The 25,866-nt window shown below is 46.2% G+C and overlaps 2 protein-coding genes across 2 annotated transcripts; one reads left to right on the forward strand and one right to left on the reverse strand.

Annotated features, from left to right (window-relative positions):
* Nucleotides 1-322: 322 nt before the first annotated feature.
* CUNH9orf131 (chromosome unknown C9orf131 homolog) lies at nt 323-4,958 on the forward strand. Its single transcript, XM_008695219.2, has 3 exons — nt 323-1,127; nt 1,485-2,155; nt 2,600-4,958. The coding sequence occupies exons 1-3, from the start codon at nt 897-899 to the stop codon at nt 4,956-4,958; spliced, it is 3,261 nt and encodes a 1,086-aa protein (XP_008693441.1). The 5' UTR covers nt 323-896.
* A 6,125-nt stretch (nt 4,959-11,083) lies between these two features.
* Nucleotides 11,084-25,190, reverse strand: LOC103667114 (valosin containing protein). The gene is made up of 17 exons (XM_040631554.1): nt 24,924-25,190; nt 21,436-21,547; nt 21,071-21,243; nt 19,813-19,955; nt 19,164-19,294; nt 18,121-18,252; nt 17,104-17,206; nt 16,326-16,459; nt 16,113-16,248; nt 15,648-15,760; nt 15,077-15,241; nt 14,868-14,990; nt 14,404-14,616; nt 13,906-14,214; nt 13,476-13,631; nt 11,900-12,054; nt 11,084-11,746 (listed from the first exon to the last, which is right to left on the reverse strand). The coding sequence occupies exons 1-17, from the start codon at nt 24,938-24,940 to the stop codon at nt 11,641-11,643; spliced, it is 2,421 nt and encodes an 806-aa protein (XP_040487488.1). The 5' UTR covers nt 24,941-25,190; the 3' UTR covers nt 11,084-11,640.
* Between the last annotated feature and the right edge of the window lie 676 nt (nt 25,191-25,866).

Consider the following 25,866-nt stretch of genomic DNA (forward strand, 5'->3'; position numbering starts at 1 on the left):
AAATTAAAGTTTGGCCCTGAAAGAAAGAGTCAATGAGGAACAGAGTGGTGGTTTTAGGACAGAGGGGCAAATGAAGAAAAATGGTCAAGCACATTTGATTTGTCATCCTTAACATAAATGCTTGCCAAAAAGATCATAAGCAGCCAAAAGTCAAATAAGACAGTTCATAACTGACATGAGATTTTAAAAGGGGGGAGGGTGGGAACAGACTCCATACATTAAAGATGGAACAAGGCTTAAAATAAGGAAGCTTAAAAGAAATAATTTTTTTAAGATTTATTTGAGAGAGAGAGAGAGCGAGCGAGCACGCACGGGCACAGGGAGAGGGGCAGAGGGAGAGGGAGACCAGCAGACTCCCAGATGAGTGCAGAGCTCCATGCGGGGCTCAATTCCTGGCCCCCATATCATTACCTGAGCTGAAAGGAAGAGTCAGACACTCAATCAACTGAGCCACTCAGGTGCCCCAAAATAAATAATTTTTTAATATAGCATATACTATGTACTATCCTAATCATATGAATTTGTTCATTTAATCTTCAAAACAACTCTATGTGGTAATATCATCCCCACTTTACAGGTGAGAAAACTGAGGCACTAGAAGATTAAGTAGTTTGAGATTTCACAGATCGGAAGTGGCAGAACTAGGATTTGAATAAAGCAGTTTGATGCTAGAGTCCATGTCCTTAATGACAATGCCTGAAGCATAATTCTGGCTTTGGCAATTGAGACAAAAGGGATCACTAAGGTTTCACTGTTACAAAGTATTAGTTGCCTGGTAGAGGCAATGTTTTGGCTTTAAATTCAGGGAAAAGGCTGTTAGGCATGTGGGGGATGGGAGTTCTTTGTTCTGTGATGCAGTGATGACCTCCAGGTAAACTGCCACTAGGCTGAGGAAAATGGAATGGCTGATACAAGGCCTGCTTGGGGCTGAAGGGGACATGGAGCTACTCTGGGGCCAGTTGACCCATGCCCTGGCCTGCAGACACTGTGGCAGCAGCTGCCTCCAGAGTCCAGGGAATCTGGTGACACTATTCTTGTTCATGGTTTGGCAGATCCGGAGGTGGTGGCAGTTTGGGAGGTGGCGACAGCTTCAACCCTGGTACTCTGGGGACATGATGCAAGGCAAGGTGGGTGACATGGTTGTGCAGCTGGGTGAATGACTCTTGATACCACATATGAGTTCAGGTAAAAAATCATTGACATGGAATGACTATAAGTCTTAAATGTGAGGCTGGATGAGTGACCACTGATACAGATTTGAAGACAGGTGGGTGATTACTGACCCTAGATGTAGTTATGGTAGGGAATGCTGATCTCCAAATATGGGCTGGGTAATGGCTCAGATGGGTAAGTGACTACTGACCACAGATGTGGGGCCAGGTGAGTAACTTCCCTCTGGATGTGGAACAGAGACTGAGGGCTTCATGACATACTTTGTGTCTCTAAAAGATTTCATGCCTGAAGTATCTTTCTCCACTCCCCAGGGCCTGCCACTTCTGTACCATGTGGCTTTCCTTGATCACCTGTGGAAGCACAAGTCAGAGGAAGAAGAAGAGGAAGAGGAAGAAGAGGAGACATCTCTGGATCCACTGAAGCCATGTTCTCTTCCCAAAGAAGCTCCCATTGGAGAGCAAGCCACCACAGCTCCATCTCAACCATCCTGTGGTTCTGAGGACCTCCACAAAGCCACAGGGACACCAAAGCAAGTACATACACAGACCCCAAGCCCTTCCAGATCCTTCCCCACCTTTCAGATCCTGACCAACCTGCCTGTGAGGCACAAAACAGAATCAGGAAGCTATCTACATCAGAGAAAAAGCCAGCTCTTCTGGGGTCTTCCTTCTCTGCACAGTGAGTCTTTGGAGGCCATCTTCCTGAGCTCAGGTGGCCCGTCTCCCCTGAAGTTGTCTGTTGGTCCTTTTGTCTTCTTCAACAAGCTTGCCTTCCTGCCTAGGTCCAATCTGCTGCTTCCCCAGTATTGCTCCCCAACCCAGCCTCCTACCCATGAAATCCATACTACAGAAGATCTGGAAGGAATGGACCTTGATCCTCAGCAACTTCCTCCTCCATCTTCCCCTTCCATCCCATCCCTACCCTTCCATCTTAAGTCCTTTCCCATGGACCACAAGGGAGTCCTATCTAGTGCTAAAGCACATATACAGTGGCTTATGCAGCAGAAAGAGGTCTCTTGGGTCTCTGAGAATCGAGCTCTGCACCTACAGCCTGAACGGCTCTCCAGACCCTCCAAGCTCTCCCCCTTATCTGAGGTCTGGTGGGATGTGCCACAGGACCCCAGCCTCCAACAACGCATTCTAGATTCTCTCTCTGCCTCTCTGCTGTATCCTTCTAGCCTTCTGGGAGTCCTGACAAGGTCTGAGGCCCCATGGAGGACTATGGGGCAAAATGAGGACCCCAAGACCTCTGAGCCTGTAATGCCAGCTCCCAGCCCAAACCTGGCCTCCCTTTCAGAACTCCAGGAAGTCAGCCCTATAGAAGGCCTGCCTGGATCTAAGGCCCTCTGGAAAACCACAAGGCAAAGAGAGTATCCTCAAATCTCTGAGCCTTCAATCCTGGTCCCTTGCCGATCTGAAGACCCCATGACAGAGATACCAGGAAGTAGCCCCCTGGGAGTTTCACCTGGATATAAAACTCAGTGGAGAACAACAGGACATAAAGAGAGTTCTCAAGCCTTTGAGACTCCAATGCCAGCTCCCTGCCAACACCCAGATGCTCTGTCAGAACGCCAGAAAATCATCCCTGAAGGAGGACTTTCTGCACCGAAGGACTTCTGGGAAACCATGAGTCACAGAGAGAGCCCTCAGACCTCTAGGTCTCCAATGCCACACTCTTGCCCTCCCCTAGGTCCCCTGCAAGAACTCCAGGGAGGAAGATCTCTGGGAGATCCATCTAGGTATAAGCCCCAGTGGGGACACAGAGAAAATTCAGGAAACCTGTGGGCCTTTAAGCCCCCAGCCCTGGACCTCAACCCAGGGCTCTATGGAACCAGCCCTGAATGTGTCCCACCAAGATCTGAGACTCCATGGAAGGGCAGGCAGAGTAGAGGAAATCTTTGGGTCTCTGCAGACCCAATTTCTTCTCCCAGGCTTCCCTCATCTCTGCGGGTGTCCCTAGAAATGAGTTCCCAGAGAATCTTGCCTGAGTCCAAAGCTTTGGAGGGGCAGAGAGAACACCTCTGGACCTCTGAGTCCCCAGCCCCTGCCCACAGCCCATCTCTAGCTTCCGCTCTAGAAATCCACAGAATCAATCCTATGGGAGGCCTCACTAGATCAGAAGCTGCATGGAGGGACGTTAAGCATTCCAGGAATTCCTGGGCTTCTGAGCCCCCATCTCTGGCCCTAAGCCCACCCCCAGCTCTTACACTGGAGCCCCTCAGAGCTAGCCCCATGGGGGTCCTGTTTGATTCTGAGACTAGATGTGGGGACATAAAAATAAGAAAGAACTCCTGGGCTTCTGAGCTCCCAGCTTGCAGCTTACACCAAGACCCACACGGAGCCAGATCCTTGGGAGCCTTGTCTGACACTGAACCTATTGGGGGGAACAACAAGCAGAAAGAAACCTGTTGTGTTTCTGGGTCCCAACTGTGGGGCCCTAGCCCATCTCCAAATTCTAAGTCAAAGTCTCACATAAGTGAGTCTCCTGGAGACCAATGTACCTATAAGCCTAAGGGGGAAGCAGTGGAATGGAGAGACAAGTGCCGGGCCAATGAGCCCCTAGCCCCAACCCCCAGCTCTCTCTCTGCTCCTCTACCAGAGCCACATATTGACCTTGAGTTTGTGTGGAGGAATGTGCAACCAAGAGGGATCCCCCAGGGCTCCAGTCTCCCAGCAGTGGATCCCCTGTGGCCAATACCCTGGCCTGCCACCTTAGCTAAAGCTCTGAAGATTGAGCCCAACCAGCCTGACCTACCCAAGAGAGAACTGTTCCCAGGGGCTAAGGCAGAGATTCCACCCTCCCAGGGAGAGGCTGTCCCAGAGGTGCCCCCCAACTCCGGGATCCAGGCCTGGCACTGGAGTAGAGAGTTGGAACTTAGGCTGAAAAAACTACAGCAGAGCCCTGCTTCCAGATCCCCTGACCCAAGTCAATCATTTGGCAGCTCCCCTACCCTGAGCTCCGCAACTCCAGCCTCCTGGAGACTCTCTTCCTGCCCCCCACAGCAGAATCATCCCTCTAATTTGTGCCCCCACTCTTCAAGCTGTCATCCCCCAAAAGTTCACAGCACAGTAGCTCAGCCTGTACAGATCTCCCACTGTTATCACTCCCACTCTTCTTCCCAGCCTTGGCCACGAGGGTCTGGGAGGGCTGAACAAGGGTCTCAGAGAGAGCAAAGAATGAAGGTGAAGATGGTAGCCCAGGTCTCATCCCAGGGGCTGTGTGCTCACATGGAGACTGGTGAGAACTGCTCAGACTTGAGCGAGCCCTCAAACCCTGAGGTTCTGGCCTCAGGCAAGAGACAGAACAAGGCTTCAGCCCTATCTTCAGCCAAAAAGAGAGAGAGCCCCAGGAAACCCAAAGCAGGAGACCACAGAAGAGGGGATCCAAGATTGGTGTCATCCACAGTTATAGGGAAGAGCCACCCAGCCAAGGTCAGAAGACCGGTGGAAGCCCCTTATTTAAGCAGACTTTCCCAAAGACCTCAGCATGAAGACCAGAGCTCTCGACACACTGCTCTCCCTCAGCAGCTTCACTCTAAGGCTGCAGGGCCCCAAATTCAGCAAGGGGCAGGGCTGGGAGCTGGCGACATCATGACCCCTCAACGCTCTAAGCACTGCCCTTGGGACCACATGGAAAAGCATTTCTCCTCCCCCACACCTCAGGTTCCCCTTACCAGGGGTCTCCAAAGAATGTTAGCCAAGTTTCTGGGTACCCATGGCCCCTGCCAACCAAAACCAGTAAGAGGAAAGGCTGGTAGTACTGGTACCCAATACCCCAAGACTTAAAGCCAAACCAGTTGTGGGGTGGGGAGACAGAGAAATCCTAATAAACTAGGTGAACTAGACAAATCCCTCTCATGTCATCTTTGGAGTCTGGGGTATTGGAAATGTCAGTTCCCTACTAATTCCTGCTATAGCTGTATTCCCTCAGGATCAGAGAAGTAGAGAGCTCAGGACTTTGCAGGTGTAACTTTTTAAACCCTTCACAGATGATCAGCATGGAGTCCACACATCCCTATTCTACAGGGGGAGGCTGTAAGGACAGAACAGAGTCCAATGCTACCCTGGAGAAAAACTTCACAGCAAGTGAACAGAAGAAAAATACATCCATTCACATGAACACAGTATGAGTCTAGGCAGCTGTTTTTGGTCCTCGGTATAGTCCCTTTCTTCACCCACTTGATCCACAAGTTCTCTACACTTCTGACCATTTCTTCTCAGCCCTGTGCTCTTTCTGAGTCAGTTCATCCATCCGCAAGACCACAAAAACAAGTGCCTTTTCATGTTTAGTGGCCATGTGGATTTCTTCTATAATTGCCTGTTCATATCCTTTACCCATTATTCTACTGTTGCCCTAACAAATTTACCACAAAACAACATAGATTTGTCAGAAGTCTGACATGAATCGTGGAGCTGAAATCAAGGTTGGCAGGGCTGCATTTGTTTCTGTAGGCACTGAGAATTCATTCCTTGTCTTTCCCAGCTTCTAGAGGCTTCCCACATTCCTTGGCTACTGACTGTCTTCCTCCATCTTCAAAGGTAGCAAAGGCAAGGCAAGTTCTTACCACATCACTCTGCTCTCTTCTGCCTCCCTCTTCACCTTTTAAGGACACCTGTAATTACATTGGATCCATCTGGATAATCTGAGATACTCTTCCTATCTTTAAGTCTAACTATCTTAAGGTCAGCAATCTTAATTTCAACTGCAAAGTCTAATTCCTTTGCCATGTAAAATAATATATTCACAGGTTCCAGGAATTAGGATGTGGACCTCTTGGAAGGGCCTACCTACCACAGATATTATCCTATTATGTAGCCTGCAAATATTTTCTCCCTATCTATAGCTTAATTTCTAATTTTGTTTAAGGTGACTTTTACTGTACCAAACTTTAAAAGTTTTATGTAATTAAATTGACCAACATTTTTCTTTTGGCTTAAAAAATACTTTCTTCTGGCACTTTTACAGTTTCATATATTTGTTTAGATTGTTACTTTTTGAGTATGGTATGATGTGAGAACTACACCTCCACCTTAAAATAAGTCCACTTTTACCAATACCACTAAAAAAAATATCTTGAACTCATCCCATTAAGTGCCATATTTCAAAATATGGGTCATTTTAAAAGCATCACTATCTAGGCTTCAGATCCACATATCCAATAGCCTACTAGGTATCTCATATTCAACTTGTCCAAACCTCATTTTCCCTTTAACTTTCTCCAATTGCCCATTCCTGTTGAAGGGTATCACATCCATCCCAATACTGAAGTCAGAGCCTGTCATCCCTGACTCCTCCATTCCTCTCACTTCCTAATCTAATGTGGTCCTGTCAGTTTTACTTATGAAATGTATTGCAAATCCATCTTTACCTCTCCATCTCCACCATCACTGTCTTAGTTCAGTCATTTCTCACCAGACTGGTTGCCCTATTCTAATCCATCCTCCACATGACTACAATTCTCTGGAGGTTAACTAACCCAATCTCTTCAACAAGTGTCATAAAAGTTTGAATAAAGGAACATAACAGATGTAACCTGTGGTCCTAGACTGGATAATGGTTTGATCAAAACCTGTGAATAACAAAACCCACTGATAAAGGTCCTTAAAAGAGATTAAATTCCTTTCGTACACACACAAGAAATAAAAATAAAAAATTGTGAATGACATATTCTGATCGCTTGGGAAGCTGAATATGGTATGAGCATTAGATTTAATAGAAATTTACTAAAAGGAAAACAGAGATTGACATAAAAAAGATATAAAGCAGTATCATCTCATTTTGATTTAAAAATACCTCATGTAGACCATAAGGGTATAATGGACAAAGGCCACTTGGCCAAGTGGGACCAACTTCTTCCTGTAGCAGAATAGTATGCATGCCTCATCTGTTGTAAATGAATGTCCTATGCCATCCCTAACTTCAAAATTTTTTTTACAAGGATTGCTCTAATTAACAGCAGAGACTGTTAACAGTGAAGACTAAGTATTATAACAAAGTATATTTGTTTCAGGATATATATCTGAGATTCTATTTGTTACATAAATTTGCTTGTTCTGTCAAAGTATAATTACCAAACCCTTTCTTGAAATATGATTCAATGATTCCATGACATGTAAGCATGTGATTCCATGAACATTTTAAAGAAAGTATTAAAAGACTCTTATAAATCATTCTCATACAAAAAACAATACCACATATATAAACACACATGTACATACATGCACAGAAAGATACGAACTAAAATTATGATGATTATGATCTCTGGGAATATTAATTCAAAAAATGTGCTTACATAGGTATTTTTAAAGATTTATTTATTGTAGAGAGAGAGAGAACACAGGGAGAGGGAGAGTCTTAAGCAGACTCTGCACTGAGCGCAGAGCCTGATGCAGGGCTCCATCTCATGACCCTGAGATCACAACCTGAGCTGAAACCCGAGTCAGACGCTCAACCAACTACACCACCCCAGTACCCCATAAAATTTGCTTATATTTTTCTAAAATTCTACAATATACATTAATGCTTCTACAAAAATAAAAGGTTTTTAAAACGTGAATTGTCAGGGCACCGGGCTGGCTCAGTTGGTAGTGGGTGTAACTCTTGACCTCTGGGTGGAGAGTTTGAGGCCCACATTAGGCATGATTACTTTAAAAAAATAAAGTGAATTGTCTATACACAATGCACATATGGCTGACAATATTATGTACACTTGGAAATTGCTCGGTGAATTTTTTTTTTTTGGTCACAGTTAAAAAAGGGGGGGAGTGAATTGTCTAGCACTGAAATCTATCACTTCCTGCCTAAATTGCCCAGAAAACCCACAGCTTTAAAATAAACTTCGCTTGGGGAGGCACCTGGGTGACTCAGTCGATGGAAGCGTCTGACTCTTAATTTTGGCTCAGGTCATGATCTCAAGGTCATGGGATCGATGCTCTGCAATCAGCAGGGAGTCTGCTTGAGTTATTCTCCCTCTCTCTCTGCCCCTCCCCCATTGCACATGTGCACACGTACACATACTCTAAAACAAATAAATCTTTAAAAAAAAAAAAGTAGCAGGAAAAATAAAATTTAAAAAAATAAATTTCACTTGGGGCACCTGGCTGGCTCAGTAAGTAGAGCATGCGACTCTTGACCTCGGTGTTTTAAGTTCAAGCCCCGTGTTGGGTGTAGAGAGTACTTAAAAGTAAAATTAAAAAAAAAAACAAACTTCACTCCTAGAATTTAAAGTTCTTCATGACATGGTTGACCTCTCCAAATACACTCCCTTGCTAGTCAACCTGATGCTTCTTAAGCATGCTCTGTATTTTCTGACTTTTGTGCCTTCTGCTTAAACTGCTCTCCCCTACTTCTACAGGTCAAGTCTCCCACCTTCCTTTAATGCCCAGCTCAGACTACCTCCAGAGCCTTCTGATTCTCCTGTCTTGGTATGGTTTCCCATTCATTGCAGCAACGTAATGTGTACCTTTTTGACAGCACTTATAGTATGGCTATCAAGCCCCTCAAAAAGAAGTTGAGGTTCCAGGAGATTGAATCCACATTCCCAATCCAGTGCTCTTTTCATTAGATAATATTCCCTCTACTCCATATATACAGTTGAGAAAAACAGAAGGTACATGCTTCTACCTCTACCTCCTCTGTCACTCTTCTGTTCCAAAACTTTATTTTAGCCCAAATCTGTTTAGAGGGTCTTAGCCCAAAATTCACCACCTTCTGGCCAGGAGTGGAACTGAAGGTATTTTCCCTCTTCCCAACTACCTCCCCCCCCCCCACTCCCCCCCAAATAATCTCAAAGACAGTGCAATTCTTTTTTTGTTAATTTTAGGTAGGTTCCATGCTCACTATGGGACTTGAACTCACAATCCTGAGGCCAAGAGTTGCATGCTCCACCAAGTAAGCCAGTCAGGTGCCTCAAACACAATTCTAAAATTCTACTTGACACAAGAACATTTCATGAGTCGATGCATATCTTTTTAAGCCCTCAGTGGAAAAGAGTAACAAACCATTTAACATTTGCCTCAGTTCAGTTGAATTATTGACTGGCAGACCTGTGTTCTCACGGGCATTGTGTGACTAGACTCTCAGGGCAACTTGTAGGATCAGTATCTTGGATCCAAATATATCTTGGGGTGCCTGGGTAGTTCAGTCGGTTAAGTCTGACTCTTGATCTCAGCTCAGGTCTTGATCTCAGGGTCATGAGTTCAAGCCCTATGTTGGGCTCCATGCTGGGTGTGGAGCCACTTAAAAAAAAAAAACACAAATACATCTTAAGATGTTAGGTTTATAGTTCCATCTTTGCTTTTGCATCTGCGGTATACTGCTGATCCCCTATAATCTGTTTCATGCCATATTCTTGGTTAGAAATCCATCTCCAAATTGTAGCGCCTATCCTATGGAAGAAGTGATTAGCTACAGTAAAATTAAAAAATCCAATTTCTTTCTGGGAACACTGGAAGGGAAAAAATGGGATGGCCTATATGACTTGCCTCTTGGTTTAGGTATGCAGGTGTCTGCAGGTGTTGACAGTTTCTCACACTGTTTTCTACAGTTTACAAAGCACTATCAACTACTTCATCTATCAGATGCCCCAAAAGAACTAAGTGCCTTGTTCAAAGCTACACTGCTATAAGCTCAAGTGCCAGAACTAGAACCGGGCCTCTCACTGTAAGTCTGTTTCTTGGTTTTTTCCTGAAGATCTATAGAGCTCAACTGTCTTCTACAGACACACTTTGTGTGACATATAAAAGCAAAACAATCATTCCAACACAAATTTCTCATGTATCAAACAGTATGTCTACATATTTTGGAGGAAAATACCACTTGTCTTCTAACCTGTTCCTATAGCTTGATGCAGAGGCACCAACCAAATGTCTTTCCCCCAAAAGATCTTGTCTTTGGCCCACAGTGAAGTTAGGTTGCCAACCCACAGGGATGAGCCATATGGATGACAGAATGGCAATGTTCAAAGTGGAAACAAGACTGAAGGCTAGCCATCAGGACACCTAAATGGTGGGAAAACCAGAAGAGGATGAAAGACAGAATGTGGTAGAGAAAGTATCATGGAAGATGAGGGAGAGTCAACTCCAATCTCCAATGTGCAAAAATCTCTATTTCACAGCACATGAATTCAAAATGCCCCAGTTTCATCAGTCAATATAATTATCTCGTGTCCCTGTAGATTATCTATCTTTTTAATCCATACCAGCGACTGGTACAAGTACTAGGAAGACCAATAAAAATTTGACTGGGGATTATTTTCTCTGCACCTTACTCCTCCCTGGCTAAGGCATCACAGTACTGATCCCCAAAGCACTAAGCGATTATGTTGGTACCTGCTGAACAAAAAGGATATTCTATACCTGAACATGGACAAAACTATGCAAGCAATCATCTGAAAATAGGTGAGCAGGGGAGGATGTTAAGTTTAGAAAAAAACACATCCAATACTAGAATTTTATATTAGAAAAAAACTATTTTTTTATAATACAAATTACATAAAGGGGGACATAATTATAAGTGATCCTTAACCAGAGCATGAATGTTTAGGACTTTTAGATGCATGTAAAGAACATCGACCTCAGACAGAGATTCTCTTTTTACAACCCTTAAGATTTTTGGAGGGCACCCCAATTCAGTCCTTGGTCAGGAAAAGAGAGCTCTGCAGCCTTAACCTTACCATCCACATCAAACACAACTAGAGCTCCATCAGGCAGGCTGCACCCCCTCCCCAGCAGTCCTATTCAGTGATAATACAGACATGGGGCAAAGTGGCAGTTCATACCGCTGTCAATCAGAAGGGGAAGAGGGTGCAATCTTACTTTAATTTTTCACATTTGAAGAGTGCCTTGACAGTAAGGGGTAGAACAAGGCCCTTCCCAGGAAAAGAAGCAGGCACAGGGGCCAGGACTCAGGCTCCATTTTGACCCAACGTTTATTGTCCTTTTACAACATGTCATTTTTGGTTTAGAAACTGCTTGTGATTAGTTTTCCAACATTAACTCAAAAGCATGTAAAATAAAATCAACCTACTTTCTATATAAACACCCAGCAACTGTGGCCCTTCATCCTCCTGCCCAGGTTGGGTAGAGGGAAGAAGGGAGGGCTTGGGTAGCACTGAGTGAAGTGCAGATGCTTTACTGTGGGGAGTGGTGGTGGTGCCTTGGTTCACGCCCACACACGTCTCCTGCACTGCCCCCAAATGCAACAGAAATGGCGTAGGCCCAAGGCCCAATTCCCTGTTGGTAATTCACTCTCTGCCTCCCAAATGAAAATCGCTTTTATTTTATCTCTTTTGTTTTGTATTTTTTTGCAACAGAAACCCCCTGTCCAGAGTCTGACTGTAGCTGAACTGTTCAGACTGAGGAATGGAGCAGGCCATGGGCACACCCCTGGTCCCTCCTGGGCGAGCGCCCCCACCCTCAGGGAACAAGGTCCAGCCAGGCCAGCTCGCTGTATGCTGGCCACCACCACTTAGCCATACAAGTCATCATCATTGTCTTCCGTGTACACACTGCCACCTGTGCCGCCTCCACTGCCCTGACTGGGGCCAGCTCCACCCTGATTTCCTGAAGGGAATCTGTATGCACAAAAGCAGAGACAAAAAAGAGAGTTAGGATAGGGCCTGTGTAGAATTTTCCAACTAACCCGTGAGACTCCTTAGGACTCCCCACAACCTTGGTTGTACAGTTACCCAAAACAACTTAAGTACTGCCCACTGTAACGTGATTACCTGAAGCTGCCAAAGCCCCGACTCTGCTGAAGGGTCTGAGCAAACATCTCATACTTCCGGATGTCATTGTCACTGACAGAACGGCGGGCAAAGCGCATGGCTTCCTCAAAGTGATCTCGGCGGATCTCAGGCACTGGATCATCTTCTTCTACCTCCTATAGGATTAGTAAACACAGACCACCAGGGCTAAAGTCCAGCCTGGATTCCTTCCCTGGCCCTCCTGCCCCCCCCCCTTTTACTGTCTCCTCTCTCTAAGCCAACCTGAATAAGTTACAAGGCCAATCTTCCTAAAACTGAGTCACTGCCCTATTTAAAAACCAGTCAGTGCATTCTAGAAAAAGCCAAACTGTACAGACAAAATCACATTAGTGGTTGCCAAGGGCTTAGAGTGGAAAGAAGCTGACTAAAGCGGCATTAGAGAACTTTCTGGGATGACACAAATTTATCTAAACTGTGGTTAATAGCTACAGAACTTAAATACATTTGTCAAGTTGCATGGAGACAGTATACATCAAAAGGGTGAATTTTACATGTGAATTATATCTCAAAAAAGCTAAATTTTAAAAATAGTTTCTAAAAAAAAAATACAAACCAAAAACCCAAACCACCTAAATTTTAAAAAGATTAGGTAAATAACTTTCAGTGCCTACCACATTCAGATTACACCTTACCTAGTGGCCTCACTTCCAGTAACATATGCCCTCTTAAATCTACTCAGGTTTTCCCCCAATTCCCACAATCCTATTTCTTGAGCCAGTTATTTGGGCTGCTTATTTCCTTAGCCTTTATAGTCTCCCTTCATAACCCAACTCAAACTCTCTTTCTTCCACTAAGAAGCCACTCCGATTGCTGTGACTTAAGAAACTGCTCCATAGGATTAAGTATATCAATAGTTACAAAGCTTTCACAGGGGAGAGAAGGAATATCTCAGAACTCCTACAAAAAATAAAGCCTTTCATTCATTTATTTATTCATTCATGAAGTCTCTAACATGGTGCCAAGATACACTAGGAAACATGCAAGATGATACAGACTTCTGTCTTTATGAAGCTTACATACACAGCCCAAATTCTGCATTTATTTATTTTTTTTTGAAGATTTTATTTATTTATTTGACAGAGAGAGAAAGACCGCGAGAGAGGGAACACAAGCAGGCTTCCCACTGAGCAGGGAGCCCGCTGCGGGGCTCGATCCCAGGATCATGATCTGAGCCGAAGGCAGACGCTTAATGACTGAGCCACCCAGGCGTCCCCAAATTCTGCATTTAATTTCAGGAGGTCCATGTCCCACCAAAGGACAGGCCCATAGATCCTAGGTTCTAAACCCTATTTGTTTATGTTACAATTATACTTTGATTTCCCTAACAGAGCCTCCTTCAGGCTGAGCATATAGACTACCCATCTCTTCTCAGCCTTTAAAATTCCAGACTGAAGAGATTAATACTCAGTATTCTTTTTGATGCCCAACTAACAGGGCATCTATGAGGTATCTTTCGAAACCCTTATACTACAGCATGGTAGAGATTGCCCCTGGCTCCCCACAACTGACACATATGGGGGAAAAGATGCAGACTCACCATGGCAGATGGGTTGGTCTGCCTCTCCCGTTCCCGCCTAATTTCACTCTCGATGGATTCACGGATGGCCAGCTTGCAAGCGCGTTGGCAAATCTCTGTCAGGTCAGCTCCAGAGAAGCCGTTAGTCATCTTAGCCAGGAACTCCAAATCCACATCCTAAAAGAAGCAATAGAGCTACCTTAGCATTTAGCCTTTCCTTCCCTGTAATACACTGATCTCTGAGCCACCCACACACTCCTAATTTCAGTTTGTGCCATCTTTCGCCACTGTTCTACTCCTGATTCTGGATTATATTAACACCTTCAAATCGTCCATCTTTCCTTTACCACCCTAACCCCAGATATCCCCAGTGGAATCTTTTCCGGGAACCAAATGCCACATTAAGCTGAGCACTCATAGAAGTCCATATCACCAATGCCCTTGCACCTGCCTTGGCAACTGGGGACTTGCGCAGGTTGGCCTTGAGGATGGCAACACGGGACTTCTCATCAGGAAGTGGGATATAGATGAGCTGATCAAGGCGGCCAGGTCGCAGGATAGCAGGATCAATGATGTCAGGCCGATTGGTAGCGCCGATAATAAACACATTCTTTTTTGTAGACATGCCATCCATTTCTGTCAGGATCTGGTTGATGACTCTGTCTGCAGCCCCGCCACCATCTCCAATGTTACCACCACGGGCCTTGGCAATTGAATCCAGCTCATCAAAGAACAGTACACAGGGGGCAGCTTGGCGGGCCTATGGGAGGGACACATGGACTCAAGCATTAACACAACTGGGTCTCTCAGACCTGAGAAGGAAAGGAAATTAAAGTGACCTTCACTGCTCCAGCTGAGCTGCCAGAACAAGATGGTTTCAATTCTCCCAAGAAAACAGCTACCTTGCTGCCAAACAAGTGAATAGGTAGCTCAGCTGCTTGTAGCTCACCTTGTCAAAGATTTCCCTGACATTGGCTTCAGACTCTCCAAACCACATGGTGAGCAGCTCAGGACCCTTGATAGAGATGAAGTTGGCCTGGCACTCATTAGCGATGGCTTTGGCCAGCAAGGTTTTCCCACAGCCAGGAGGTCCATAGAAGAGTACTCCTTTGGAGGGTGTCATGCCAAACTTGAGGAATTTGTCTGGGTGCTCCACAGGGTACTAGGAAGAAAAGAAAAGAGGATTCGACATACCTCCATAGTTTGAAACAAACCTAACCAAACAGCAGCATCCCTCCCAAACATCCCATGGTGTAAAATCAGGTTCTCTAGGGGCAGGGTCCTTCATGCCTCCAAACTGAGAACAGCAGGTTCATGAATTATGCTCTCACAATTCTTGTACTCAACTGTCAACACCCCAAGCCACCTACAACATACTGAAGCAGTGACTTACTCTGGACCAAGTTACCCTACCTGGACGAGCTCCTGAAGCTCACGTTTGACATCCTCCAGGCCCCCGATGTCCTCCCAGGTCACCTGTGGTACCTCCACCACAGTTTCCCGCAGTGCTGATGGATTGCTTTGGCTCAGGGCCCACTAAAAAGAAAAACTGGGGATGAGATTTGCCAAGGGAAAGGTCAAAATGCATGTGTGTGTACCTGAGATGAGGGTGCGGTCCTTACCCGGAAGTCATCCATAGTAACTGCGAGAGAGTTCATGACTTCAGCATCGATAGTCTCATCCTCTAAGTCAATGAGGTCCATCTTCTTGCGGATAGCTTGAAGAGCAGCCTCCGAGCACAGGGCTGCTAAGTCGGCGCCCACGTGCCCATGAGTCTCATTGGCGACCTGCAGAGAAAAGATCTACTTTCTACTCTGTCTCTAAGACCTAGCTGCCTTAGGAGGCTCAGAAACTACAGAATCCTGGCCTCTTCCCATGACTCCTATCTCTGGGTCCTCCCATTTCCCAGTACAGATACTAGCAGTTCTTTCATTGGCTGGGTTTTAAGTAGTTAAGCCTAGACATGGGGCCTGGAAATAAAGCTGACCCCAAAGTTCTGGTTTACTCTAATGTGGTGTCAACAGAGAAACATGCCAACTCCAGTTCCCTGGATTCAAACTCAGATCACTTCCTTTCCCCTGCCCAAGAATCAAAATCAGTCTCTACATCTTAAGCTTGTGTCCCTAGCCAGTTCACTTTAACTGCCTGGAAACAGATATCCTAACTCAGGGCCAGCCTTCAACATCACTCCACCTGTTCCAGGTCCACATCGTCTGCCAGCTTCATGTTCTTGGTATGGATCTGAAGAATTTCCAAGCGTCCTGTAGCATCAGGGATTCCAATATCTACCTCCCTGTCAAAGCGACCTGCAGGACAGTGTGTGAACACAGAAAGGGCTCATTTCTGGTCCAGAGGGAAGAAGGGACAGGTCTCAGGTGACCAACCGCCTCTGTCTGTCCAGGACTGTCCTGGTGTTAGCACTGAAAGTTCCATGCCCCGGGAAACCCCTCAGTCTCAGGCAAACCAGGATGGCTGGTCACCCTAGACAGGACATAGGATAAGGGAAAGGACCCCTGGGCCCTATCACTGCAAGGAGCTTCAAGAAAACCTCAAATTAGGTGACTTAAATGAAGGACAGGCATGGGATCAAAGAAGCTCAGTTAAGCTATAGTCTCCCTATGAGCAAGAACAGGGCTGAAAGAAATTTGGGGTCCTTACCAAATCGCCGAAGGGCTGGGTCAATGCTATTGGGTCTGTTTGTTGCTGCCATGACAATCACATGTGCTCTCTGCTTTAGGCCATCCATGAGGGTCAACAACTGTGATACAATACGCCGTTCCACCTCCCCGTGGGTCTGTCAGGACAGGATGTCTGGTCAGAAGTGAAGTGAGGACCTTTCAACCCCCACTATCCCCTCGGGTAAGTTCCTACTTTCTCTCTTTTGGGAGCGATGGCATCAAGCTCATCAATGAAGATGATAGCAGGAGCATTCTTCTCAGCCTCCTCAAAGGCTTTACGAAGATTACTCTCAGACTCACCAGCCAACTTGCTCATGATCTCAGGACCTGCAAGGATACAGAACAGAAACAATGACAATACAATATCCTTCCTCAATCACAAAAGAAACCAGAACTCTTATCTGCCCAGCCCAGAGACAGGTGCTGTATGAAAATGTGGTAACCTCTGCCTACTTTCTCACAGACTCTATCAGACACTATCCCAGGACAGCCACCAAACTAGGCTGGAGAGAAGCCAAGGAACTCACAACACCTATCTCACAGTCAAGCTCTAAATGGCAAGATGACAGCACATGCTCTGGGACCTCTGGTCAGAGCAGGAGAAGCAACGCACCAATTGTACCTCTATCATTTTCAAGGAGCCAGCTGCTCTCAACCAGTCTTCCCCTAAACCCTCTCAAATAAATTAGCAGACAAAATTTGAGCTCTCATTCTAACTTGCTCCCCCTAAATGTCTTCAGCCTTTCTACAATCTTTCTCAAGGGGGGACAGATCAGGGGGCACCAGAGTACAATACCTTCCCCGTGTTGCTTATCTGTTCGTAATGTACCCCAGCAGAAGAAAGATGATGAAATATACACAAGGGCATGTGTGCAAATAAACATGTCCATGAGTTCTCCAGCTCATGACACTGGATCGTGCTCAGCTCAGAGTAAGGTCCAGCCAAACATGAGGTGAACCAAGTCTCCTACCATTGATCAAGAAGAAGAAAGCTCCAGTCTCATTTGCCACAGCTCGGGCAATTAGGGTCTTCCCAGTCCCAGGAGGTCCATAGAGCAGGATTCCCCGAGGAGGCTGAGGACCAATACAGAGGATATGATTAGGTTCAGAGTCCTACCTTCTCCCAACCCCACCCACTCTAAGATGGTCTGACTGTGGCTCTATCTAGAGAGGGTGAGAATCAGAGCTTGACCCTGACATCAGTTAAGAATAAGCTCTCAGCGTTAACTGCTAGGAAAACAGTTTACTTCAGACCATACTCACTCCTCTTATTAGCAGAGAAAATAACGATCAGAAAACTGACATTTATGATTATACACTGCATAGAAGACTAAGAGCACAGAAACCACCCTAAGAAACTCTAATGTGGCTAAGTCTGAAGATCCTGGGACTACAAAAAAGCAAGAGGCCACTAGGCCAAGGGCTTGACTTTGGACAGAAAGGCCAGGACTAGCTTAGCCATCTAAGAAAGAGTATTGCCAGAGGCTCACTCATTCCAGTAATCACAACCCTCTAGGATTTATTATCCTATCGGAATGCTTTTCCTTACCACCAACCACAACTTTTCCTCTTTGAAGCTGTCTTTTCTGTGGCCTCGTCCACAGGCTGCACATGGGAAATGCCCACAAAGAAGATAAAATTATTTGCATGGTACATACTAGTGAAAGGGGTAATTTCATCTTCAGTGTGCCCCATGATATGTAAACAGTTAGGAAGTTACATTGTAGATCTGCAGTTCTCAAATGTTTTGGATTCAGGACCCTTCACATTGCAAATTTCCTGAAACTTCTACTTCTATCAGGCTGTACTATTATAGACAAGTTGGCGAACTACGATGAGATTTGTTTTTATAGGGTCCATGAGATAAGAATGGTTTTTACATTTTTAAAGGACTATTAAAAAAAAAAAAAGATATGCAGTAAAGAATGAACCTGAGTCTTCATTAATCACCAGCCGAGATTATGTCCCACAGGGCCCAGGATGCTCACCTTAACACCAATTGCCTTAAAGAGGGCAGGATGTCTGAGGGGTAGCTCTACCATCTCCTTTATCTGAGCCAGCTGTTTCCTGCAGCCACCAATGTCATCATAGCCTACTTCATTCAAGGATTCTTCCTCATCCTGAATATGGGGAGACAAAGAAAAAATGAAGGCAGGAATATTAATATCAGCAAAAATTGAGTTTCTCCGAACCCTTCTACAATCTGGTGTAGAGAAATCTGTTCTATGATTTCCTCTAAGGGGATCCTGACTCAAAGAACAACTCTAAAAATCCCAAAGCAAAGATTTCTATCACAGCCTTTCCCTTTCACGCTGTCCTTAGTATTATTACTGGGAAGGGCTCCCCTAAGACCTAACGTTGGAAACTCTGGGAAACGGGAAGAAGTCTGGAGGCCATCATCGTCATTTCTACAAAAATTATTCCAACCACTTAAGATCTTTTGCCTTCAATCTAGATTTTTTTTTTTTTTTTAAGATTTTATTTATCAGAGAGAGAGAGCGCATGCCTGCATGCACGCACAAGCAGGGGGAGTGGCAGGCAGAGGGAGAAGCAGGCTCCCTGCTGAGCGAGGAGCCCGATGCGGAACTTGATCCCAGAACCCTGAGATCATGACCAGAGCTGAATGCATCCCAACAATCTAGATTTTAAAAATCACTGATATCACATACTTCTAAGAAACACATAGGTCTGAAAATGAATAGTTGAGAGATTTTTCCACCTCTGGAAAGGAGCTTAGTTCCAAAGAACACCCAGCTTTATTTTATTTTTATTTTTTAGAGAGGTGGGGAGGGGCAGAGAGAGAAGGAGAGAGGAAATCTTAAGCAGGCTCCATGCCTAGCACAGAGCCCGAAGTGATGCTCGACCTCACAACCCTGAGATCATGACCTGAGTCAGAATCAAGAGTCAGACGCGTAATCAATTAAGCCACCCAGGGGCCCCATAGAGCACCCACCCAATTTTAGGAGTTATCACATGACTGCCCCACTTTGTAATCTTGAAATTGGGTACTGGTATGAAGGAGAGAACTCACCTCTCGTTTGATAGGCTCCCCTTCACAGTGGATCACTGTGTCTGGAGCAACAATGCAGTAAGGGCTGGGATCTGTCTCTACTACTTTGAACTCTACAGCACGCATTCCACCCCGGACAAGGAAAATGTCTCCTGTGAGAGCAATTAGCACAAGTGCAGTCAGAGAGGTCAAATACCAGAGCAAGTGAGAATTCCTCATCAGTACCTGGAGTCTAAAATGCCAAATTCACTAGATATTGCTCTTTTTCCCTTCCCACCTCCACTTTATTAAGCATCAGGCAAGAGGAGAAAGCTAAGCTGTGAAGAGTCCCTCTGCCATTCAGGAGGGCTTCTGGTACATCAGGTTTTGGCCTCTGGCCTGAAGCCCATAAGGTTTTGCCCATTTTGGATTGTGACACAGTCAAAAGTGCCCAAGTTCTCCTTCTGGGACAAAAGAGAAGATAGCTTACTCTACTGAAGCAGGTAGTGGGAGTAGGGAAACAGAGGGAATGGGAGGCAGGAAGAGGGAGAGAGAGTACACGTGAGCACGTGTGCAGAATATATGTGTAAGCACACATACATGAGAATGAGATAAAGACATTCCAAGGTTTACTCCCAAGTAGCTCTACAAACAACCAACCTTAACCTCAGTCCCTAGAATTATCTCTCACCTTTCCGGATGGGTCGATAAGCTTCCAGGAAGTATGGCTTAAGGTATACCTCGAAGAGATTGCCAGTGATGCCTTCCACCGTGTCATCGATGGGTAGCACATGAATACGTTTGCCGTACTTCACATCAGGGCACGGCTGGATGCTGAGGATGACAAGCAGACTCCACATTACCAACCACACTGCAGCCCCAAGCACTGGGCGTCCGAAAGGGCCTGGCACAGAGAGCTGATGGCGAGTGAAAGAGAAAAGGTAGGGATGGCTTTAGGTGAAGAGAGGCAGGAGGGTAGTGTGGGAGTGAGGACAAAGGAGCAGCCAAGCAGAACTAAGACAAGTCATACTCAGGTGGGGTAGTAGCAGGACCCATTAGAAGAAGCTATTGAGGCTGCTCACTCTTTATCAGTGAGCCAAAAGGAAGACCCACTCACGTAAAGCCCCAAAATAAAGAAACAGGAGGAAGGGTCTTCAGTGAGAGATATCCAAAGATGACCCATTCTGTATCAGTAACACAGTATTACAAAGGGAGGCCTTAGTCAGACAAGTGTCAGAATCAAAGAAATAGAACTGAAAAAAAATCATCTCAGCCAGGTGATCAGAGCACCCTGACAAAGTGACTAAGCACCTCCAGGAAGAAGCCTACATGAAACCTAGAATCCACGAAACATAATCAGAAGTCTGAGATGTTCCTGGCCAGGTGACAAGTGGCTGAATAGCAGTGGCTAGTGATGACTCCCAGATGGGGAAGCCTCTTGCCTAAAGTTAAGTCCAAAATCACTCAGAGTGAAGCTATTCAGGGGTCTGACTCAAACTATGCCTCTCCTACATTAACTCAAATCCTTAAAAAAAACCTATTTGGAGTCCACCTTCTATGCCCACACTTCCACCTCATTCTGGCCCCAAAACAAGCCATTATTTCAATGTAACAGTGAGATCATTTCGTAGACAAACACCCTCAAATGGCATCCTAAACCAGTGTCTAGCACGCGATAAATTATACCTCTGGCTAAATAAATAAATAAATAAATAAAGGCATCACTAAAGTTATAGAAATCCAACTTGTTCCAAGGGTCATGCAGAAGTAAATTCTGAAGTCCCAGGGAGGCAGAATCAAAACCTAAAGACAGTCCTACTGTATTAAGTCTTCCCATTCCTAGGAGGCTTCTGCTATGTGTAGCTGCCAAGAACTTCACTGGGGTCCTGTCTATAATTCAGGCTGTCTCTGGCCTCCCATCCCTGAGGGGCCAAGAACCCCCCACACACCTGATGACATCCCCTAGGTGTACGCGAAGGTTGTTCCGAACAACTCTATTCATTCGAATCTTCTCATCGGAACATGTGTCATCAGAAAGCACAATGCACACAGCTTCCCGCCTCTTCTTTCCTTTCAGCAACACTGTGTCACCTCGGAACAACTGTAGCTCATCCATCTTGGGCTGAGAAAAGAAGGTTAAGGCCTTTAGGTCACTGGGCCAGGGGGTAAGCAGCAGCCCTGGAGGCTAGAATACCCAGTAAACCCCACTCTACCTGTGGTTACTGAAAAAAAAAAAAAAAATGAGGAAAGAAACCTGGGAAAAGCCCTCAGGCTAACAGCATTAAGGAAAGATTGGACCTTAGACCCAATTTACCTGAGACAAAGACACCACACTGTTGTCCTCATTGATGGCTTCATCGACAATTAACCGATTAGGACGGTTCTTCTGTTTAAGAATGGCTGTTGATAAGTCATCACCTTTCGAACTAGAAAGAGAAAATGAAGTTAGTCCCAGTACATACTCCAGTCCCAGGGGCCCCACCAGTCTTTAAAAAACTCACACTTAGGAAAGAAATAGTGGATAAATGAAGCTGTCCCTACACCAGAGAGGTGAGATAAAGGATATTCAGTCAAGGTCATATAGAGTAACATTCAACACATACAGTTCCCATTCCAGCAGCTCTTGGTATTCTGAGCACTGGCATCCTAGCTGTACAGGCCCCAAGTGATCTTGCCCCAGAGTCAGGAAACTATCACCTGAGAAGACTAAACAGAAGTAGAGGCTGAGTAACAATTAGAGAAATAACAACAGTCTTATTATGAGACAGCAATTAGGAGAAGGGGCTCTGCAGTCAGACCTGCTGGGTCTGAATCCCAACCCTGCCACTGCTTAATTGTGATCTTGGACAAGTTACTTAACCTCTCTGGATGTTGATGTCCTCATCCGTAAAGAGGCGAATACAATAATACCTACCTATCTTGGAGGATTATTGTCTTAACTGAGATAATGAATGAAAAATGCTCAACACAATGTCTGGCACATGGTATTAATGGTCACAATGATTAGCACTGCAGAACAAAGCATAAGCTCTTTCTTTGCTTAACGTTCTTGGAGAATGAAGTGAGCAAGACAACTTGCTGTAGGGCTCAGCGAGGCCCCCCAAGTCCCACCAAGCAAGCCTGGGGACAATGAAGCAAAATCATTGGCACTACCATCCTTACTGGCTAAACTAGCTGAATGCCAGAGCATTCTATACACCACAGAAATGCCAAGCATAAAGACCATGATATATGGGGAAAACAAAACAACTACACTAACAGATCTGAAACCATCAAAAAGATGCTCAAGCTCAAAAACAGCTTTACAAATCTCTGCGAAGACATGTAATTCCACCACAGTGTTGGTTCAAAAAGTCAAAACCAAGAAATGCTGAGACATGGAGCAAATCCAAATCGCTCACCCAAACCAAGGCTGCCTGAGTCTACGCTCCGTTTAAAACCCCTAAATAGTTTCAATCGTATCCTAGAAAATCATTCACCTTACACCAACTTCTTACCTAGCTCATCTTCAACCTTCAGTAACTAGACTCAGTGGGCTCTCCCTCTGAAAAGCTACCTTCTCTTACTAAGGCTCAGAAAAGCCTAACATTAACCAAAACAGGGAGACCGGACAATGGAGGAAATGAAGAAATAAAAAGGAATCTTTTCCATTAATTATTCCTTCACTTAACAAATTGGCAAGTATACATTACAGGCCAGGCACCATCCTATGATCTGGAAATACATCAGTCAACAAAACAAGACAAAACAATATTCTTGTTGGATATATCTTCACAACTTACAAGAAAAAAAGATTCCTATACTCCAGAATACCAGCTAGGGAGTTGTGGGGTTTCTCCATCTTTTGGTCCTGATATACTCAACAGAAATACAAATCCCATTCATCTAACAAAATTGTAAGCTTTCTGCTGATCCTCTCACGTAGGCTGCATCTTTAATCATCACCTTAAAGCTAATTTCCCAGAGTGGAGTTTCCTCAGCCTAAACTTGTCTCCTCAACCTAAAAGTGTAGCATTCTGGGCACAATGCTGCATAGCAGGCAGACTCTTACAGAGCTTATCAACACCCTGGAGAACAAGCATGGTCAATATAGCAACTGAAGGCCATTTAAACCCATCAACTCTCCCTCTCTCCCACACATCATAATACCCTCCAAGGACTGCCCACCTTCCTGTTTAATCTATGGGACTGGGGCTAGAGAAAAATAAAATGCCAGATGCCTCTAGTCATCATAGTTTGTATTTTAATCCCAAAGCTGCATTCTACGAAAACTTCCTAGCTGCCTACCATTCCTGACCCTGGCAATGGAGATGAGTAGTATGCCCTTCTCTTAAGGTAAACACCTTCACTTCCGGATCTATCTACTAAGATCAAAGGAAGTAACCTCTAAAAGAGAGCTTCAGCCTGATCGTGGGCCAACAGCAGTCCTGGAGGCTCTTTGGGGACATTCCCCATTGTCTTCTGCATGAGCCAGGCCCTTTCCAGAACTCCAATGGGCCACAGGGGACTTGAAGGGAGTTCAGGTAAGAGTCATCAAGATGACCTAGAGGTTAGAAACCATCTGTGATGCCAGGTTCCAAGAATTTTGAATTTTTATTTTTAGTCTTGAAAACAAATGACTGAATAACTTAAGAGAGTAAGTATTAATAAGTAATGGTCCTTTTAAACAGACACCCAAGTAATACTTTATTTCGGTTTAGAGACTTAAAAAAAAAAAAAGGGAACACCTCAAAAAATTCTCAAGTCAGGAAAGTGATTTGCATAGAAGAGTTTCCACAGGACGGCTTTTTTTTTTTCCCCAGTATCTAATGCTCTTGATTCTAAATATAAAGGGCAGATGGGCAGAGGTGGTCAGCTTTTATCTGATGCTTTCCTGAGGGATGGAGGGCCCAAGATTTCTCAACATAGCAGTTTGGAGAAAGGAGCGTGTGTGTGTGTGTGTGTGTGTGTGTGTTCAGAGTTAGAGCAACTACAACCTTCTCACCACAAAGGCTGAAATCGAGGAAGGCCCGCAAATTACCAACTGAGATTCGAACTTTAGCAAAAGCCCAAAACAGAGAGAAAGGCTCCCACTCCCCACCCCCATTTCGTAACATTAAGAAAAACTGACTAAAGCTTTCCCATGCGAACAACCAACCTAAAGTACGAAGAAGGCCAGAAACGAAACGCTGGGCCCGCCCTTTCCCTAACAGCCCCTTACTACTCAGGTCGTAAGGATGTCAACCAAGGGTCAGGCCCATCCAGCTCCAAAAAAGCGGTCGTGAGCTTCCCGGAGCTCGCCAAGTCTTCCCCGCTCCGGCCTCCGCCTGTCTCCCGGCTCCCAAGGCCTTCACGTGGCCCAAAGTCCACGCCCACCGGGCCCAGATAGGGCGTCGGGCCCGCGGGGCCTGCTCCCTCCGGGGACCAAAGGCCTTCGGCGGATAGTACACCTCATCGCAGGTGGGCGCCCAAAGCCCTGGGGCTACACGCCGGCAATGTGGGCCCGCAGACCTCACAAGAACCCGACAGCGGTTCCCTGGAAGCCAATCAGGCCGGCCGGGCCTGCATGACACAGCACGATCTGGCCCAGGCCCCGACCCAGGCCCAACGCAAGCCCGGCCTAGGGGGCGCGCGGCTGCGCAGCCAGGCCCAGACCGGACCGCGGCCCCTCATCCCCCTCCTTCTTCCCCCTTCCCTCTCTCCCTCCTTCCGTCTCCACCTCTTAGACGCGCCCACGGCCAGGCCCGGCGGGGCCTACCCAGCGCGGCGAGTCCCCAGGTGCGCGCACCCGCAGCGGGCGGGCGGGCGCGCGCACACACTCACTCAGCTCCAGAGGCCATGGCGCGCGCCTCTCCCGGCCGGCGGCTGTGGCGGCCCGCGGGTAACGGCTACGAGGGGTGGCAGGCGACCGACTGGGCCGGGGCTCTGCTTTCCCGGACAGGGGGCGAGCAGCGGCGACAAACCCGCAGGCGGCCTCCTTCTCGCTTCCTCCTAGCGGCACCGAGGTGGTGGGCGGGCGGTATACACTGGCTCCTGATCCGGGAGGGGGCAGCGGCAGCGCCGACTCAAACGACGGCTGCAGACGCTGCGCTGAGACTGAACCGAGAAGAGCCGAATCATCGGAAGGAGAGGTGCTCTCACCTCAGCCAATCAGCGCCTGCCCTGGGGACTCCCGCCCGCCTCTCCGCGCCTCTCCCCAGCAACCCGCGGACTAGAGCCAATCAGAAAATTTGCTTGCGGCCTGGCTCCCGCCTCAAGGATGCAACACGCCTAGTAACGCCACGTCAATTGGCCGCGGCGCTACGCTTCCTCGACGGATCGGGATTCGCGACCAATCAACGAAAAGGATGGGGCCAGATCGACCGGCGATAGAAGAGCCTTTAATCCCTGGGAGGCGGACTCTCCCACTTGGCTCCAGTTCATTGGCTCCTGATCTTATCCTGCTGAAGAACCTGGCACAATGGATTGAACCCTTGTATTAGTCTAGTCCTGTTGCAGTGATAACCTACACACCCATTTTCTTCCCAAACCCAAGGATCCACCCTAACCCCTCGCCTGGCTCCTTTCAAAACGCTGGCTCCAGCCATCGCTATTCTGAACCCTTTGACTAGCACCCCAGCTCTTAATCCACTCCACCCTATTGTTGTGGCACCCTCTGGTAACCCTAATCCCATAGGCTTTCCAGTTCCTCAGGGCTTGGAGGTACATGCTTCCTCTTACCACTGGGTATTTATATTAATGGCTAGAGGAGGGAGGGCACTCGAGT

This window comes from Ursus maritimus, unplaced genomic scaffold (assembly GCF_017311325.1).
Source record: "Ursus maritimus isolate PB19 unplaced genomic scaffold, ASM1731132v1 scaffold_17, whole genome shotgun sequence".
Lineage (NCBI taxonomy): Eukaryota > Metazoa > Chordata > Mammalia > Carnivora > Ursidae > Ursus > Ursus maritimus.

What these genes read in the sequence shown, in the direction of transcription:
- CUNH9orf131 (XM_008695219.2), top strand. Translation starts at nt 897, where the DNA reads ATGGAATGGCTGATACAAGGCCTGCTTGGGGCTGAAGGGGACATGGAG. An exon ending in GGGACATGATGCAAGGCAAG is followed by an intron (nt 1,128 to 1,484) that starts GTGGGTGACATG and finishes TCCACTCCCCAG; the next exon opens with GGCCTGCCACTTCTGTACCA. An exon ending in CTATCTAGTGCTAAAGCACA is followed by an intron (nt 2,156 to 2,599) that starts TATACAGTGGCT and finishes TGAAGACCCCAT; the next exon opens with GACAGAGATACCAGGAAGTA.
- LOC103667114 (XM_040631554.1), bottom strand. An exon ending in TTTCTTCTTCTTGATCAATG is followed by an intron (nt 16,460 to 17,103) that starts GTAGGAGACTTG and finishes GTATCCTTGCAG; the next exon opens with GTCCTGAGATCATGAGCAAG. An exon ending in ACGATGTGGACCTGGAACAG is followed by an intron (nt 15,242 to 15,647) that starts GTGGAGTGATGT and finishes TTTTCTCTGCAG; the next exon opens with GTCGCCAATGAGACTCATGG.